General features: G+C 42.0%; 1 protein-coding gene and 1 long non-coding RNA gene across 7 annotated transcripts in view; one reads left to right on the top strand and one right to left on the bottom strand.

Annotated features, from left to right (window-relative positions):
* Window positions 1-16307, top strand: part of rsh (Rap GTPase activating protein radish) — a 155979-nt gene that overhangs the window by 136315 nt on the left and 3357 nt on the right. For 3 of the 6 annotated variants that reach the window (XM_089263524.1, XM_089263526.1, XM_089263527.1), the window contains 8 exons: window positions 8917-9400; window positions 9463-9574; window positions 9649-9841; window positions 9930-10138; window positions 10553-10683; window positions 10800-11356; window positions 14819-15042; window positions 15258-15564. In XM_089263524.1, coding sequence (XP_089119650.1) covers window positions 8917-9400; window positions 9463-9574; window positions 9649-9841; window positions 9930-10138; window positions 10553-10683; window positions 10800-11356; window positions 14819-15042; window positions 15258-15564 — 2217 coding nt within the window. The remainder of the gene's footprint in view (window positions 1-8916; window positions 9401-9462; window positions 9575-9648; window positions 9842-9929; window positions 10139-10552; window positions 10684-10799; window positions 11357-14818; window positions 15043-15257; window positions 15565-16307) is intronic. The other 3 variants (XM_089263529.1, XM_089263528.1, XM_089263525.1) reach the window with 3 other exon arrangements.
* Window positions 1219-2056, bottom strand: LOC149090531 (uncharacterized). The gene is made up of 3 exons (XR_016197453.1): window positions 1876-2056; window positions 1601-1819; window positions 1219-1532 (listed from the first exon to the last, which is right to left on the bottom strand). It is a non-coding gene; the product is annotated as an uncharacterized LOC149090531 (long non-coding RNA).

Genomic DNA, 16307 nt, shown 5'->3' with positions numbered 1-16307 from the left:
GAGCCAAACCGCAAGCGAAAATGGAAGGTGCTCTCCTCCATACATACCTTATATTAATTGTATAGAGCCATCAATTAGCTTTGCTTTGACTGAGATTCAGTAGTAGTAGAAGAGCGAGCCGTTACGCACAGGCAAACATATTCAATTCTAACCAAGCTCTAAATAAATAGTATAAAATATACATAAATCCAGCTCCAAGGATTTAGAAATAGACAGATTTATCTTGCTAACTGAGTTTTCATAAGTCCTCTAATCGATATCAACAGTTATCGATTGTTTGAAACAAACTCGACCAGCGCATGGCATATAGGTAAATGCACAAAAACTCTCAAGTGTGTAGCTACTGTAGGTCCAGAGATTGACGCTTTCAAACCTGACGGAAAGAGCCAAATGGACTCAGCTCAGATAAACATTCAAGCTTTGATTGCATATGCATATCATAATTAGGCAATTATGAGAATAAAAATATGGTTATATAAATATACATACGTATATGTATATTACGAAGTCGAGCCATTCACCAAAACTCGTTACCAACATCAAGCTTCAGCTTCAATTGTAATATACTTTTAATAACTGAATTCCAGCTCCAATTGAATTTCAATTGAAAACGCTAGCCCAAAGCGATGCCAATACCTGAGCGAAACGAATATGAAGAATGATTTCAATTAGGAAATCAATTACATAGCCAAAAGAGAGACGAAAGTCCTAGAGCTAAAATCGTACACAGTACGCCATGAGCCAAAAATCAAGTTTGACAGACTTTTGACAATGACAATGTAAAAATAAATAGAAGAAAAATAAACGAAATTCAGGAAATCGACACAGAGAGCTGCTCTGATGCAGTTGAGCCCCATAGGGCTATCGGGCTGGTAGGGGGCGACTCCTGCGTTACGTGGCTCGCGTGCAGTGCGTCTGTTGCCATTCACATGTCATTTGTAGGCGCACGATTCACGTGCCCCCAGCTGCAGTTCGCATTTCACACACAAATTAACAATTGATGGCCATTTGCCGATTGATTTGCAGTTAGCATTGCGACCGCATGCGGCGTATACGTAATGCGAGCAAATTGACGCGGCGCACACGTCAAAATATTTGGCCAACACAATGGGGGAAATAGACATGTGCGAGTCGCACTCGAAATGTCTTTCACACTAAATAATTAATAATAAAACAGCAAATGTTATTTTATTTTTTTTTTTTGCAAGCGTTGTCCAACACTCATCTTCTCATGCTCTGCACAGCAGAGAGTTTTATTGTCTGATCTGATGTTACTTTTTTTTACATTTCTCCTGCATTCAATTCAACAATGAGTTCGAGTCGCACTCCAAGTGCCACTCATTAAATAGATAAGTCAGGTATTGTTTTTTTTTGAAGCTCTGTCCAACTCTGTTCTCCTCTTGCTTGGTATACCAGAGAAGAAGCTTCTTTTCAGATCTTTTTTTAATTTTTTTGGGATTTCTTCTGCATTGGATTCAACGTTGACTGGGAATCCAGAAACCATTAAACATGCTCAACAGTGGCAAAATATTCTGCAACACTGACTGCCATTAGTTCGCTGCCTGACTTGGGGAGAGCATATTAGACTTGTCATACTTACACAGCGATAAAGTGTTAAGTGGCGCGATAGACCCCTCTCATTTTCAATCTAGTCAAGGACGGTGTTGGGATTATTAACCATTGTCAACCATTACGAACGAACCAAATGTGTGTGCTGTGTGTAGTAACTTGTCATAGGTACATCGATGCCGGTTTATCTTTGGTAAAATACTGATTTACAGCTTAAAGGTATTCAATGTGTTCGAGCTCCAAAATGGTCCTTGAATAGGGGCGGTATTTAGATTTGCTGGCAAGGCACTGCGCGACGCAACTCACCTGAGCCATCAGAACTCCTAATATATATAGGTACTATATGGTAGAATACATATTTATATATTTTTCACAATTTCACAAAAAAAAAGAAATTGAAATAAATAAAAGAAAAAAAATAAATAAATTTTGTGTGCGTACGAAACGAGACCTAAAATGAAACTGAGCTCTGTTTAGTCGAGCGGCATATGCCTGGGCCTGAAATCAATGACAGTTGAAGCAATGGGATATCGATGGCAATGTGATCGAAGTGCTGTAAGAAAAAGTGCAAAGCCTGCTACGATTTGCTAAAAGAGAAGCAATACAATAAGTTTTAGGTAGTGCAAGTATAAGACTTAGCAAAAGATCAGAAACGGAAAGAAGCACGGAAAAAGTGAGAAGCAAACGATGCAATGAGAGATGAAAAAGCGCAAAGATAAACAAGAGCAGTGAGAAATGGGTAATACAAACAAAAGAGTAGATAAGTTAAACAGAATGGAAGATAAAAAGAGATATCAAAAGCTCAAGCGAAAAGCTATGGGATGCTAAGAAATCAAAAGTCAAGTTTTGTTCAGTCTGAGTTTACAAAGAACGTATCGCTCTGTGGAGTGCTTCTCCCTTGGTTGCTTGTTCATATATGAATAACTAAAGCGAGAAGCCAACGAAGAAGTTAAGAAAGTATAAGTAAAAGTAAAGTTCTTTCGCTCACGTACAACTTATCAGTCTGTCGGTTACATCTCTCTGCACGGAAATGTATAGCTAAAGCGAGAAGCCAACTAAGAAGTTTCAAAGAGTAATAGTCGAGATTTGTTCCAGTTGAGTTCACATAGAACTTATCACATATGGAATGGATTGCTACTCTCTGCTGCGGCTCACAATAGTAATAAATTTTGGAAAGGAGCAAAAGTAAAGGCTACTCACGCCCACAGAGCTTATCACACTTTTGATTGCTTCTCTCGGCTGTGTGGTGTAAAATGTTAGAGTATCAATAGCAGCTCAGAGTTGAGCTAAATATAATTCCCAGGCTTTGCATAAAAATTGTTTTTGCTGAACATTATATGCACCCACGCATACAAACACACCCTCACACACACACACGCACACACACACACATGTACGTTGCTTTGGGGCACGCACTTTAGAGATTCAATTTGTGGCTTGTTTTTTTTTTTTTTTTTTTTTTGCTGCTGTGATTTTAGCATGGATAACCGCCAAAACGCATTAAGAACTGACGTCAAATGCAAATTGCGACCGGGCCATCGATAGGGGCCGCACGCCCATTAGAGAGCTCGATAACTTTTTGGTGAGCGCAAGCGGCGCACATTGTCATCGTCATCGGCCCATCACAGTTATTTATTTATGTATTTTCTTTTTTTTTTTTGTTATTCTTATTTTTTTTTTATATTTTTCTTTCTTTTTGCCACTGACATATGATTGATAGACGACCCTTAAGCCCAGTCCTGGCCGAGCTGCCTCGGTCTCGGCTCTCGGCTCTCGGGTCCCGGGTCTCGGGGCAACGGAGCATGGTGTAATGGCCAATTGGTTTAATGCTCTGTCGTCTGCCGAGACAAGTGGAGGAGGCGGGAATCGTGGCGTAAAAGTGTCAAAGCTGATAGACAGCCAAACAAATGGCAAACGAAATACCACCAGCCCAGAGATTTGTAGGCCGGCATACTCAAGCCATCAACGAGATGGCTATAGATGATGAAATACCGCCTTTTTCACACATCCTCCTCCTGCTCCTGCTCCTGCTCCTGCTCCTCCCCCATCGTTCGATTGCCCTCGAGTTCAACGAGTTTGATTTTTGTCACATATTGAAAATGGATCATATCGAATTACAGCCAAAGCGAAATACAAACGACTTTAAGATTCTCTCAATCCATCCCTCTCTGTTTAACTGTCTTTCCGTGCTCTGCCCCGCCCCGCTTTCACTCTCCCCCCAGCAAGGTAAACTGCAGCTGCAATCTCTTAGCCACTGCCTCGGGCAGCTCAATGAAATCCTAAAGAAAATCAAACGAAAATTTATGTTTCTGACAGCTAAGCGAGGCGGCTATGGCGGCAGGGGGGCGTGGCGCTTTACATTATATAAAGCACAGTCAAACAGAGAGAGGGAGTGGAGAGCAGAGATAGACATGCTCTCGTATGTGCAGCGAGTGCTACGTAAATCCAATTTGCCTAAAATGGTCATGACGGCAACGCCTTTGCCTGTGGCTTAACTGGTCTTAAAAAAAAAAAAAAAAAAACAGAAAAACAAAAAATAGCAAAAAAACGTAACGGAACAAATAATTTGTGTGGCATAATCAAAAAAAAAAAAAAAAGAGAGATAACGGGGTTGGGGGCTGAAGCAGAGGGTGAGGAGAGTCTTGTGCACCCGCCTATCCCTTCGCCCCCGCTCCATCCTTTTATGCAACGTGACGCAGAAATCTGACCGGAATCGGTTACACAACTCGGCTAGCGAGCTGAGCATCGAGCGGTTCATAAAATACCCTGTAATGGGAAAAGAGCAAAGGTATGATGGAGAGCGAATATATGTATATACGTTATATCTGATATGAGATGAGAGTACTCATGTTTGTAATACTACTATTTCTACAACTACACACTAGAACTTCTACAACTACCTACTACTACTTCAACTTCATAATACTACTACTTCAACTTCATAATACTACTATTTCTACAACTACCTACTACTACTTCTACAACTACATACTACTACTTCCACAACTACCTACTACTACTTCTACTTCATAATACTAATATTTCTACAACTACCTACTGTTACCTCAACTTCATAATACGACTACTACTACTTCTTCTACTACTACCTACTACTACTTCTACAACTGCCTACTACTTCTTCTACTACTACCTACTACTACTTCTACAACTACATACTACTACTTCTACAACTACCTACTACTACTTTTACAACTACCTACTACTACTTCTACTACTACATACTACTATTTCTACAACTACCTACGACTACTTCACCTCATAATACTACTATTTCTACAACTACAGACTACTCCTTCTACTTCTCCAACTACCAACTACTACTTCTACTTCTCCAACTACCTACTACTACTTCTACAACTACCTACTACTACTTTTACAACTACCTACTACTACTTCTACAACTACCTACTACTACTTTTACAACTACCTACTACTACTTTTACAACTACCTACCACTACTACAATCTACTACTTCTACTTCAACTACTTTTTATTATTTCTACTGCTATTTCTACTACTACTTACAACATATTACGATTTCTAGTACTGCATATATATTCAAATATGACCATTACTTCATACAACCGTAGCAGTGACCTAGCTAGGTAGTGTCTAGCCGTCTATCAGTTGCTCGACTAAGCACTCGTAGAAATAATCTTTCTGCTGCCAAATTGGCTTAAAATAAACCTTTACTTTTTGGCGAAAGTGTGCGTGGCACATAGGGCATTAACAAGAAGGCGCGTGCAGCACAGCCGCAAAATGGACAACAACGAAAACAACAAGATGAGCAGCAGCAGCAGGAGTAGCAGGAGTAGCAGCAGCAGCCGCGCCAGCAGTGGCCAAAATTCATAGCCTACTTAGCGGCGCACATTGCGAGTTATTCAAATTTGAATTAGGCAGACGACCAAGAGCGTCAAGCCCCGAGCCCAGCTTCATGAGCGTTTCCGTTTCCGGCAACAGCAACTGCTGCTGCTCTTTTATGACTGTCTTGCCCTCTCTCTCTGTACGTGTTTGTGTGTGTGTGTGCATAATTGTGCTGTGTGAGCGCCCTAGGCACGTGGGCAGCAGCTGTGCGCATTGCTTTTAGCAACAGCAGACGAAGGCGCATAACATGGCATAAGCTCAAGTCGACATGCTACAAGCTCGATGCTACATGCCGTCTGCTACATGTTGCGGTAAACGCGAACCTTAATTAGATCATAGTTGCTGCCACACACACACGCACACACACACACACAGAGAGAGAGCATTTTATTGCCAACTTTGCCACGCATGTCAGCGGCAGCAGCAGCAGCAGCAGCTTCTTTATATGGGGCCAACATGCGGCCGCATGCCACATCAAATTTGCAGCTCAATCAAGTGGTTAAAACTTTGCGCCATTTATGGCTCAAGTGACGCAGCTCCAGCTGCTGCCCCGAACAGCCCGGCCAGCCCCACCAGCCCCACCTTTTGTGGTATTTGCATTTTAATTGAATTGCACTACATTATTTAGCATGGCAGCAATTTCGGGTCTGCCATTTCAACTGTGGCAAAGCCAACAGCTTGCCACACACTCACACGCACACTCACACACACATGCACACGTCTTGTCAGAAAATCCTGCTCTGTCAAAAACTAAGTTCGAAAACTTTCCCTGTTCCGCTCACCCTCTATCGTTCACTCCCTCTCTCTTTCTCTGCCTCTCTCTCTCTCTCTCTCTCTCTCTCTCTCTCTCTGTGCGTATTTCCAGCAATTATCTGGCAAGACTTTCGCAAATACATATATAAACGTATATATCTTTCATGGCCGACACCTAGGCTAATTGCTATGTTGGCTGACAGCAATGAGATACCCTGTAATCACATCTAGGCATCAGCTCTGCAATCGAAACAGACTAAACAGAGAGTTACAGCTGCCGTTCATGTTATACTATATACTTAAGTGTATCTGCACGTATAACACTTACAGTTATTCCACATTTTTAGAGCTCAATTGCATTCTAGCAAATAGGGTATCTTGCAGCCATTTTAATTGAATAATAATAATCTAATAATACATAAATATATATAAAATTCTTAAAATGTTTATCAGTTCGCATAGTCTCAACAATTCTTGAGCTAGTCTAAGCAATCTTTGTACAGGGTATCTGTAAGTGCAGCACACTTTACCAAACTCAATCTCAATTCTTGCTAAGTTTTCCACAAACTTTTTTAAAGTATTTCCCTTCAATATTGATCAGAAAGTAATTCTATGTAGCTGTTTTTAAAACTGTTATACAATTGTCTAACAATATAAGGGAAAACTTTCGATTCAAGTTTGAAGAGTTTTAATTGATTTGTACATATTGATATATGAGTATATTTCAACTTAATGAATATATACACCTAACCAAAATATGGTTTTGTAACTGTTATACAATAGTCTAAAAATGTGTATAACAACTTTGGATTAATGTGGAATAGTTGTAACGAACCTTAATAAAAATTTATTCTTTAACTATTATGCAGTAGTCTAGGGATGTAAGTAAAAACTTTAGATCAAACGGGTATATAACGAATTTTACGGATATATATACACTGTTATACATATGTTATACTATCTAACATAGTCTAAATATACTTAAGTTTAGTGAAAAGAGATTATCCCCAACATACACGACGTATACCAAATACTCTATATATACTAGATATACTAGATATGGTATATAAGCGTATCCTTCCGCCCATTGAGTGTCGAAGCTATTGGCTTATTAAACCAAAGTTTACTGTTGCAAGTGGCCCCATCAGTTGCTGTGGCATTTTAATTGCGGCTCACTCGTCTCTCTGTGGTTGGCCAGGTGGCGAGCAGCAGGAGACGGGAGGCGGGAGAGAGATAGAAAGTAGCTCAAAGGCAAGAGCAGGAGGCTGGCGTAAGGCCATTGACTAGCTCAAGAGCAAAAACTGAGACTAAGACTGGCTCAGGGACAGGAGTGGCGGCAGGAACTGCATCGAGGAAAGGAAACAAAGGCAGGAACTGTATTTGTTGCAGCAGCAGGTGGCAGGGATTATGTGGGAACAGCTCGAGTTGAGGCAAGGACGTGAGCAGACTGCAGCAAGGGCAGGATCTGAAGTAGGGTTTGGCACAGGGCGCGGAGCCAGTAACTGCAGCAGGATGATAAAAGTATGGCAGCTGTGCAAGAGGCAACGGCAGAGACACAGACATGCATGGTCATGCCGCTCAAGCTCTGTTAACAACTATAACAAAAGGCAATTGCAATCATTGTTAAGTCTATTGCAGCAATTGTGGGCGGTGCTGAAGTGAAATTTACAGACGATGACTCTCCCTCTGCACCCTACCTCCCTCACTTCTACTCTCTTTCTTTTGCTGAAATGGGATTACAATTGCGTCGGCAGCAGCTGGTCTCAGGATCCGAGTGACTTTCTCAAGTATTTCTGTGGCAGGCATCGGTTGCCAGAATGTTCAATTAGTGGGCATTAATACGCTCTGCACTTAAACTATGAAATTGTGTGTCGATTCTACAAAGCTGACACGACAGGCCTTACCAGCTGGGAGGACTCCAGTGCGACTCCAAGTCAGTTGAAGAGGCACTTCACTTGTCAAATTGTCTTACTCTATAATAACTATGTGAATGTCTTTAATAATTACGAGATCAGATAAGACAAGCTAACGATGGACAAACAGATAGATGGATGGACGAATAGAGGAACGAAAAAACGGACGAATAGACGAATCAAGCCAGACTGATAGATGTACGGCCGGATAGATAGCCGTATGGATGATCGAACGGATGAACGAACAGACAGACAGATAGACGGACGTACGGAAGAAAGTGTGGACAGACTGAAGAACGTCAGAAAAATGGATGTACGAACGAATGGTCATCTGGAAGTACGAACGGATGAGCTGAGAGACGATGGGATGTTGGACGAATGAATAAACGGATAGACAAACAAAGGGGTTTACATAAGTGTAAACAAACAGGCGAACAATAATTTGCCCATGATTATATTTACTCAATTCGATGTATCGATTATGGTTTCAATTAATCGCAAAGCTTTTCGTGACAAAATTAAATCAATAATGGAAGCAAAATAATCGATTATTGTGTATCATATGATATATAGTACCATCGCTAGTCACTCTTTCACCTCTTAAACAAAAAAAAGGTAACATTGTATTACAATTTCCAAAAGTTAATCAAATAAACTGCAAAGATATATTTCTCAAAAGTCTACAGCTCAAAGCTCTCCCAAGCCCGCGTAGCTCTTTCCACTTATCTCATAAGACCAAAGAAGTATAGCATAACCCGAATTCACATTTATTAAATTCCTATTTGCTTTATTTTAGATGAATTTTGCGAGGAGTATCCGCACAATTTGATGCCCACGCCCGGCTATTGGATCGAGTGCTCGCGCCAGAAGATAACGCTGCCCACACCGCACACAATCTGGGACGAGAGCGACTCGGAGCATGAGGATATACGGGCTGGTAGTGCCAGTGATGCGTACTTGGAGCGCGAGTGCAGTGATCTGTATGAGGACGATGAGGATTCGGAGGCGACGCCAAGTCCCCGGAAGAAGACGACCATCGAGGAGCAATGGGATCAGCAGGGCGCCTTCGAGCTAATCTCTGTGGAGCAGGAGACATATGAGAAATACTTTTATGGCACCGAGCATTGGAATTACTTTACCAGCGATGAGGATCTCGGCCCCGTCATCCTGTCAATCAAACAGGAGACGCTCAACGGACGCGATCAGTTTCGCATTCTGGTGCGCGCTGGCTCCTACACGGTGCATGGACTGATACCGGCCTCATGTGTGTTCGCCGATAGGTAAAGCTCCACAAGGGGAACTAGCCAAAACTGAATAATAATACTTGTTTAACACTCGACAGATATAATCGCGAGGAGGTAGTTAGATCTTTAGGTAAAGAAGTTAATTTAAATCCACCTTTAACATTAGGACAATTACCCGATACGCCCGAGGAGTTACTGAAATTAGATCAGGTGTGTATGAGAAACGCTTATAAGTGTTATATAATAAATATTACTATGTGATATCAACTCCGCTTCTTCGGCAGGTTTTTATAAAATCCGAATTGAAAGTGGGCGTCATATTCGTCAAGGAGGAACAATATACCGAAGAGCAAATTTTGGACAATAATGAAAATTCAGCGCTCTTCGATGAGTTTCTCACGCTGCTCGGCGATCGTGTGCGACTGCGCGGGTTTGATAAATACAAAGGTGGCCTTGATACGGTGCATGACCTAACAGGTGTGTGTTTACCGCCCAGTCTCCCCGCCCCGCCCTCTCTCTCTCTCTCTCTCAGTCTCTCTAACGAATTACTTCTCTATGCACTCAGGTCTATTCTCCGTCTATACGAATTGGCGCAACATTGAGATCATGTTCCACGTGTCCACACTGTTGCCCTATGAGAAACACGATCCACAGAAACTCCAGCGCAAACGTCACATCGGCAATGATATCGTCTGTGTGGTATTCCTCGAGGCCGACAATACGCGCTTCAGTCCCGCCTGCATTAAAAGCCATTTTCTGCACACCTTCATACTGGTAAGTAGACATCTAAGCTGGCTGAGCACTCACAGGGGAAGACGGTGTTGAGAAGTACAGTGTAGAACTATAGCTCTATAGCTCTATATATGTATATAGTGAGAGCTAGTTGGCATATCGAATCTCAGTTTTACTTTTGGTAAGCTTAAGGCCCAATTCAGGATTGAAGATAGAATTTAAATTTTCGGAAATAGAGAGATATCTATAGGAGTCCTTCAGAGAAACTTTAACGAGACTCTACTTCAGACCTTTTCATCCATTCAGCAAAATTATTTGTCTCTAAGAACTTGCTCAGCCGCAAAGCCTTTGAACATGATATATGGTTAAACATGATATATGAAACTGTACATCTTCCACACGCTCTCCCTCTCTCTCTCTCTAACTCTTCCCTCCCCCTCTCTGCCTCTCTTTCAGGTGCGTGTTTCGGCACGCATTAAACACAAGCCGACACGTTATGAGGTATCTGTGGTGACACGCGACGAGGTGGGCGCCTACAAGCCCTACCTGTGGGAGCAGTCGGTCTTTGAGAAGGGCCCCATGTTTCGGTAAGTGATGCCAGCTGCTGTACCACTACAACTGTATCTATATATATATATATATGTATGCTCTGTCTCTCTCTCGCGCTCTCTCTCTCTTCCTGTCCCGCTGTGTGTGTGATTAGGGAATGGCTGCTGACGAAAATCGTGAATGGCGAACGGGCCTCGTATTCGGCGCCAAAGTTTGCCCGCATGCAGGAGCGAACGCGCTCGCAGATGCTGGAGGATCTGGTGATGAATCTGTCGAATCATGCGGAAACTGGGCAAATACCGAAGCCGTATAGGCGCGGCTCCTGGCGGCCAATTGGTGAGGATGAATATTTCAAAATGTTGCATGCCAGGGTATTAGACAACACCATACAGCAACAACAACAACATGAATACCACAACAACTGTTGCTACTGCAACTGCAACGAACAGCTGCCGCAGCAGCAACAGCAGCAGCAGCAACTGGCGCTGGGCCTATTTGTGGCTTTGAGCAACACAACACACACACACCACACTACACACAACAACAGCGCTGAGCAGCAACAACAGCAGCAGCAGCAGCAACAGCAGCAGCAGCAGCAAACAGCAGCAGCAGCAACAACAACTGCAGCAGCAGCAGCAACCTCAGCAACAGCAACAACATTTCGCTGCAATTTGTGCTGTGCCTCTGTGATGCACCTCTGTGCGAGGCATAGTATGTGTATACCCACACACACACACACACACACACCCACACACACACACACTCGCGCACACACACACACACTCGCACACACACGCACACCCTTGCCCAACCCACAAGATAGTTATTTAAATGTTTTACCTATGCAAATGCTGTATGGCCATGGGCGTTTCAGCTTGATGGGCGTGGCAGGCATGCTTTGACAGCTGTTGGCAGCAGCATTTGCGCTTTGTTGACTTCGACTCTGCATGATTAATCGTTTTGCCATGATGTTGTTGTTGTTGTTGTTGTTGTCGGTTTTACTGTTTGCTGTTGCCATTGTTGTTGCAACACTTCCGCATGGCATGCCACGCACACACACACACACACACACACACACGCTTACACTTCCGTTTCCGCCATTAACACATCCGTTACTGTTTGCACTTGCCGCTGTGTGTGTGGCACGCTGTGACAAATCTTACAGCACAATCTGTTTGCTGCCACAGCACAGCACAGCGACTAGAAAACACCCTCAGCTAACACCCCCCGCCCCCTCTCTAACCCCTCTCGACGCCCATGCTGTTTGGCCTGGTTTAGAGCGTATCTCTAGTTGGGCCGGCGTGAAATGTTTTACGCCTTATCGGCTGCGGTCAATCTTGTGCGTCTTAGCACACACCAATACACACACACACACACACACACACACACTCACACACACACACACACACACACACACACACACGCACACACACACCCGCATAGCCAGTTCGCTGTTGTTGTTGTTGTGATTCGTTTTAGATTTCTTGTTATTTATTTGTTGCATTCAGCAAAAACAAATCGAATTTTATTTATTTATGCACAGCCCACACGCACACACACACACACACACGCGCGTAGGTGTTGGCCAATTCAGCATCAGGCTCCCCCATTGAACTAGTTATGCATATTAAATTCATGCAAATTATTGATTGATAACATCTGCGTCAATAGCTCGCAGCGGTTGGAGCTCATGACCCAAGCCACATAGCCACACCTCTCGCCGCCCCTCCCCCCCCCCTTGGTGCAGTGCTTGATCCTAACTCGATTAGTTGCACAAATTGTGAGTTTTGTTGTTGTTTTCTTTTAATCCAATCAAAGCCAAAATCGATTGATAATGATTCCACAGTAAATAAGAGCTATACGAAAAGAGATTTCAATTAGGCTAAAGTGCCCAGAGATATTGCATTGCGTTATGGCTGTAATATTGAGGCTATATCTATGGAATTTTTTGTGTATATACGGCATGATGCAACATTCATGCAACGACAGATCTCTCTCACTCTCTATCTTCCTCTCTCTCTCTCTCTTTCTCTCTCTCTCTCCCTCTCCCTCTCAGGTGTGCTCGCATTGCTGCAAGCATTCTGATTGACTCGACTCGAAATCCGTTCGAAATATACGCCTCGAGCTCTGCCAAAGTAGTGCGCTTATTGAAACACCGTGTTGCCACAGAGCAACAAATCGAGCTAGGTCAAAGCACAGAGCTGATATTAGATTTTCGCTTCAGAGCGTAGCCAAAATTTCGCAAAGTTCAAACGTTGCAAATGACAAATCCTATTAAAAATTGCATAAAACATGTGTTATCGATAACTTTTATCGCAGTGCTATCACTCTTCTTTGGTCATGCCATAGCTAAGCCTTAGCTTCTATTAGGCTTTAAAATGGATAACAGACTTAGGTCAAATAATGCCTGAAATTCGGATTAACTAACAAAAAATTTACATAATTCAACACACTGCAATTGTTGCTCTCTCTCTCTCTCTCTCTCTTTGTGTTTCTTTCTCTCTCTTTACAATTTCATAAAATATGTGTTATCGATAACTTTTATCGCAGTGCTATCACTCTTCTTTGGTCATGCCATAGCTAAGCGTCAGCTTCTACCAAGCTTTAAAATGGATAACAGACTTAGGTCAACTAATGCTCCAGTATATTTCTAAGATTCGTCTGGAGCTGGAGTTCTAGCTCAAATTCCGTCATAATTTGATAAAAATTGCTGAAATTTGAAATCCCTTCTTCAAATCCTTTGGGATTTCCTTACAGCGAAAGGGCAATAATTAAGATAATAATTCAATTGCTTTGCATGCAAGCACAAATTATATGAAAATAGAACCCTAATTATATAAACAAACACTCGATACACACACACACACACACAGATAGAGCGAACGCACCGGCCCACATATATAGATATTTCATATTTACATATCGCAATGGAACCCAAGCAACAAATGTAACACAGCTGTAGCTAAGTACTGACCTCAGACCCCAGGGCCCCCCCCCCCCCTGCCCCCTGCCCCCTGCCCATAGATTTTTGCCGATTCGACTCTGGCATTGATTACACTGGCAAATTTTTACATTTCTATTTGTGTTTCGATTCTGTTTGTATTTGTTTTCGATGGTAATAACCAGAATACACCTGCAAAGCCCCGTACGACTGACCAGGACTAAAGAGAACTGCTAAAAAGGTTTTTCGTTTGGCCCCTGCCAAATGCCGAGAAGCGAAACAAATGAAACGAAATTGTTATGCGAGCCGCTGCGAATGATGGAAGGCGGCTGCTGCTGCCAAGTGCATAACATGATTTCCATATGCCAGCTGGGGCATTCTCTGGCCCAACTATGAGTCGATATACATATACAGATACATACATATATGTGGGTAGATATAGGTATAGCTAGACAAATGTTTCGCATTTCTAGGATACACGCAACGCAAGCCATAGATGATTGATGGCATAAATACACACACAGACACACACACACGCACACATACAGACACACACCTAGGCACACCTGTGCTCAAGTGTTGTTTGCTTAGCTAAACTACATTCGAGTCGCAGTAGAAATACCCTGTAAATACATGATGCTTGGCTAAGCTTGCATACCCTAATACCCAACTATTCAGCTAGAGAATGGGCATACTCTATACCATATGATTCAGTTTTACTTTTAGACTTAGGCAAAGCCTAAACAAGGCTCACCTACAGGGCATTGGCTAGTCGAGCATGCTCAGTCTAGAACATTAAAAAGCGTTTTCACTAAATTGCTTCAGCATATTTCATAAACTGCAAAAGAAAATGTTCAAAAACAACTTTTCGCTCATGGAAAAACATTTTCCAACACTGTTTTGAATAACTTTTTGAACAAAGTGCAGTATTATCTAAATGAGACCATGAAAATATTGTGCAGCAAACTCAATGGATAAAGCCACAGAAACACTTCCAGTTCCATATCTGGAATGTATATATATATAAATAGAAAGTTCTGAATTTAAGATGTGGAAACCTATGTGAAATACTTGCATGAGCCCATACATTTAAAACTTTAACGGAAACTCTTTAACTCTCAATTAAACAAGTTTTAGCCTTAAAATGTTTCATAATAATGCATAAATAATAATTTGATAGCTCATTCAAATTGGGAATATCAATTATAATCTAAGATGATTTCTATTCATAGGCCATATGAGACCATCGTCACCTCTGCTGGACTCCGTTCGAGATCAGTTCGAGGACTACGATCAGCTGGCCAAAGACTTTACTCGCGTTTTTCTAAACGACGAACCATCGTGCCTCACAAACGCCCATCTGTTCGACGTGGTCTTTCTGGTGGGTCAGTCCAAGCAGAAGGCGCGTCTGATTGGAGTGCGCGCCATACTGGGAGTACGGAGTCGCGTCTTTCAGGTTGGTACACAGCTGTGGCTATATCTATAGCTATATCTATATCTATATCTATATCTATATCTATATCTATATCTATATCTATATCTATATCTATATCTATATCTATATCTATATCTATATCTATATCTATATCTATATCTATATCTATATCTATATCTATATCTATATCTATATCTATATCTATATCTATATCTATATCTGTATCTATATTACAGGAAATGCTTTATGGCATTCAGACTGGCTTTGGATCCCCGCAGATACCAGTTGCCGAGATCTTTGCCCGACCTGCCCCGTCGCTCGTCTCGCCGCAGAACCAAAAGCCGAAGAGCAACAACTATTTGACCGTGCCCGACTCGGACTCGATACGACCAAAGAGTGTGCCCTCGTCGCCGATGGTGAAGCGGGCGTTCTCACGCCTTGGCACGATCACCGCTGGCTGGGGCCGATCCATACGGAACAAGAACACGAACCAACTGAATCCGGACGACAAAAAGAAGTGGATCTCATCAACAGATTGTTCGAGTAAGAGTTTTCATATAATGCAATGCAACAATATCGATGCGTGTTCTTTTTTTCTCTCTCTCTCCTTTGTCTCTCTCTCTCTATTTCTTTCTCTTACACACTCTATACGCTCTATTTTGTAAACATATCTGATTATCCGTATATAATAAACACACACACACACACACACTCCCACGCATCTTTATACTAACTACTAACTAACGTCTTGGCTGCGCTCCTACGTAACATTACGTAACCTCGTAACTGCCTGTTTTTTCCCGTAATATATACTTGCTAATACAAAACTTGAAACTTGGCTACCAACAACTCTTCTACTACAATAAAACTACGCAAATAACGCACGTCGCACGCCTTAACTAACCTCTCAAACTTACGTACTCTATACCTGATATATACATATGTATATGTATATGTATATGTATGTATATCGTATATCTTATATGATATATATGTATGTACATTTGATTGATATGGAAATATTATATGATGTGTGATCTGTTCATATGTAAATTGTGTCTACCCATTATGTATGGGGGTGCTCTGCTGTCGTTATCGTTATCGTTATCGTTACCGTTATCATTATCGTTCTTGTCTTTGCCCATGTTGTGTTGTCCTTCAATTCCCCAACAACAACAACAAAATACTTTTATCTTTTCTTTTGTTTTTCCTCTGTTCTTTTGATTTTCGACTCGCTTCAATGCTTTCTGATAATTGGCATTCCTTGCCTCCAATACCCTGGACGC

The sequence above is a fragment of the Drosophila navojoa genome, chromosome X (genome assembly GCF_054131105.1).
Source record: "Drosophila navojoa isolate 15081-1374.11 chromosome X, UAZ_NAV_1.0, whole genome shotgun sequence".
Taxonomy (NCBI): Eukaryota; Metazoa; Arthropoda; class Insecta; order Diptera; family Drosophilidae; genus Drosophila; species Drosophila navojoa.
The sequence above is the reverse complement of the archived record's forward strand: the minus strand, read 5'-3'. Positions and strand labels throughout refer to the sequence as shown.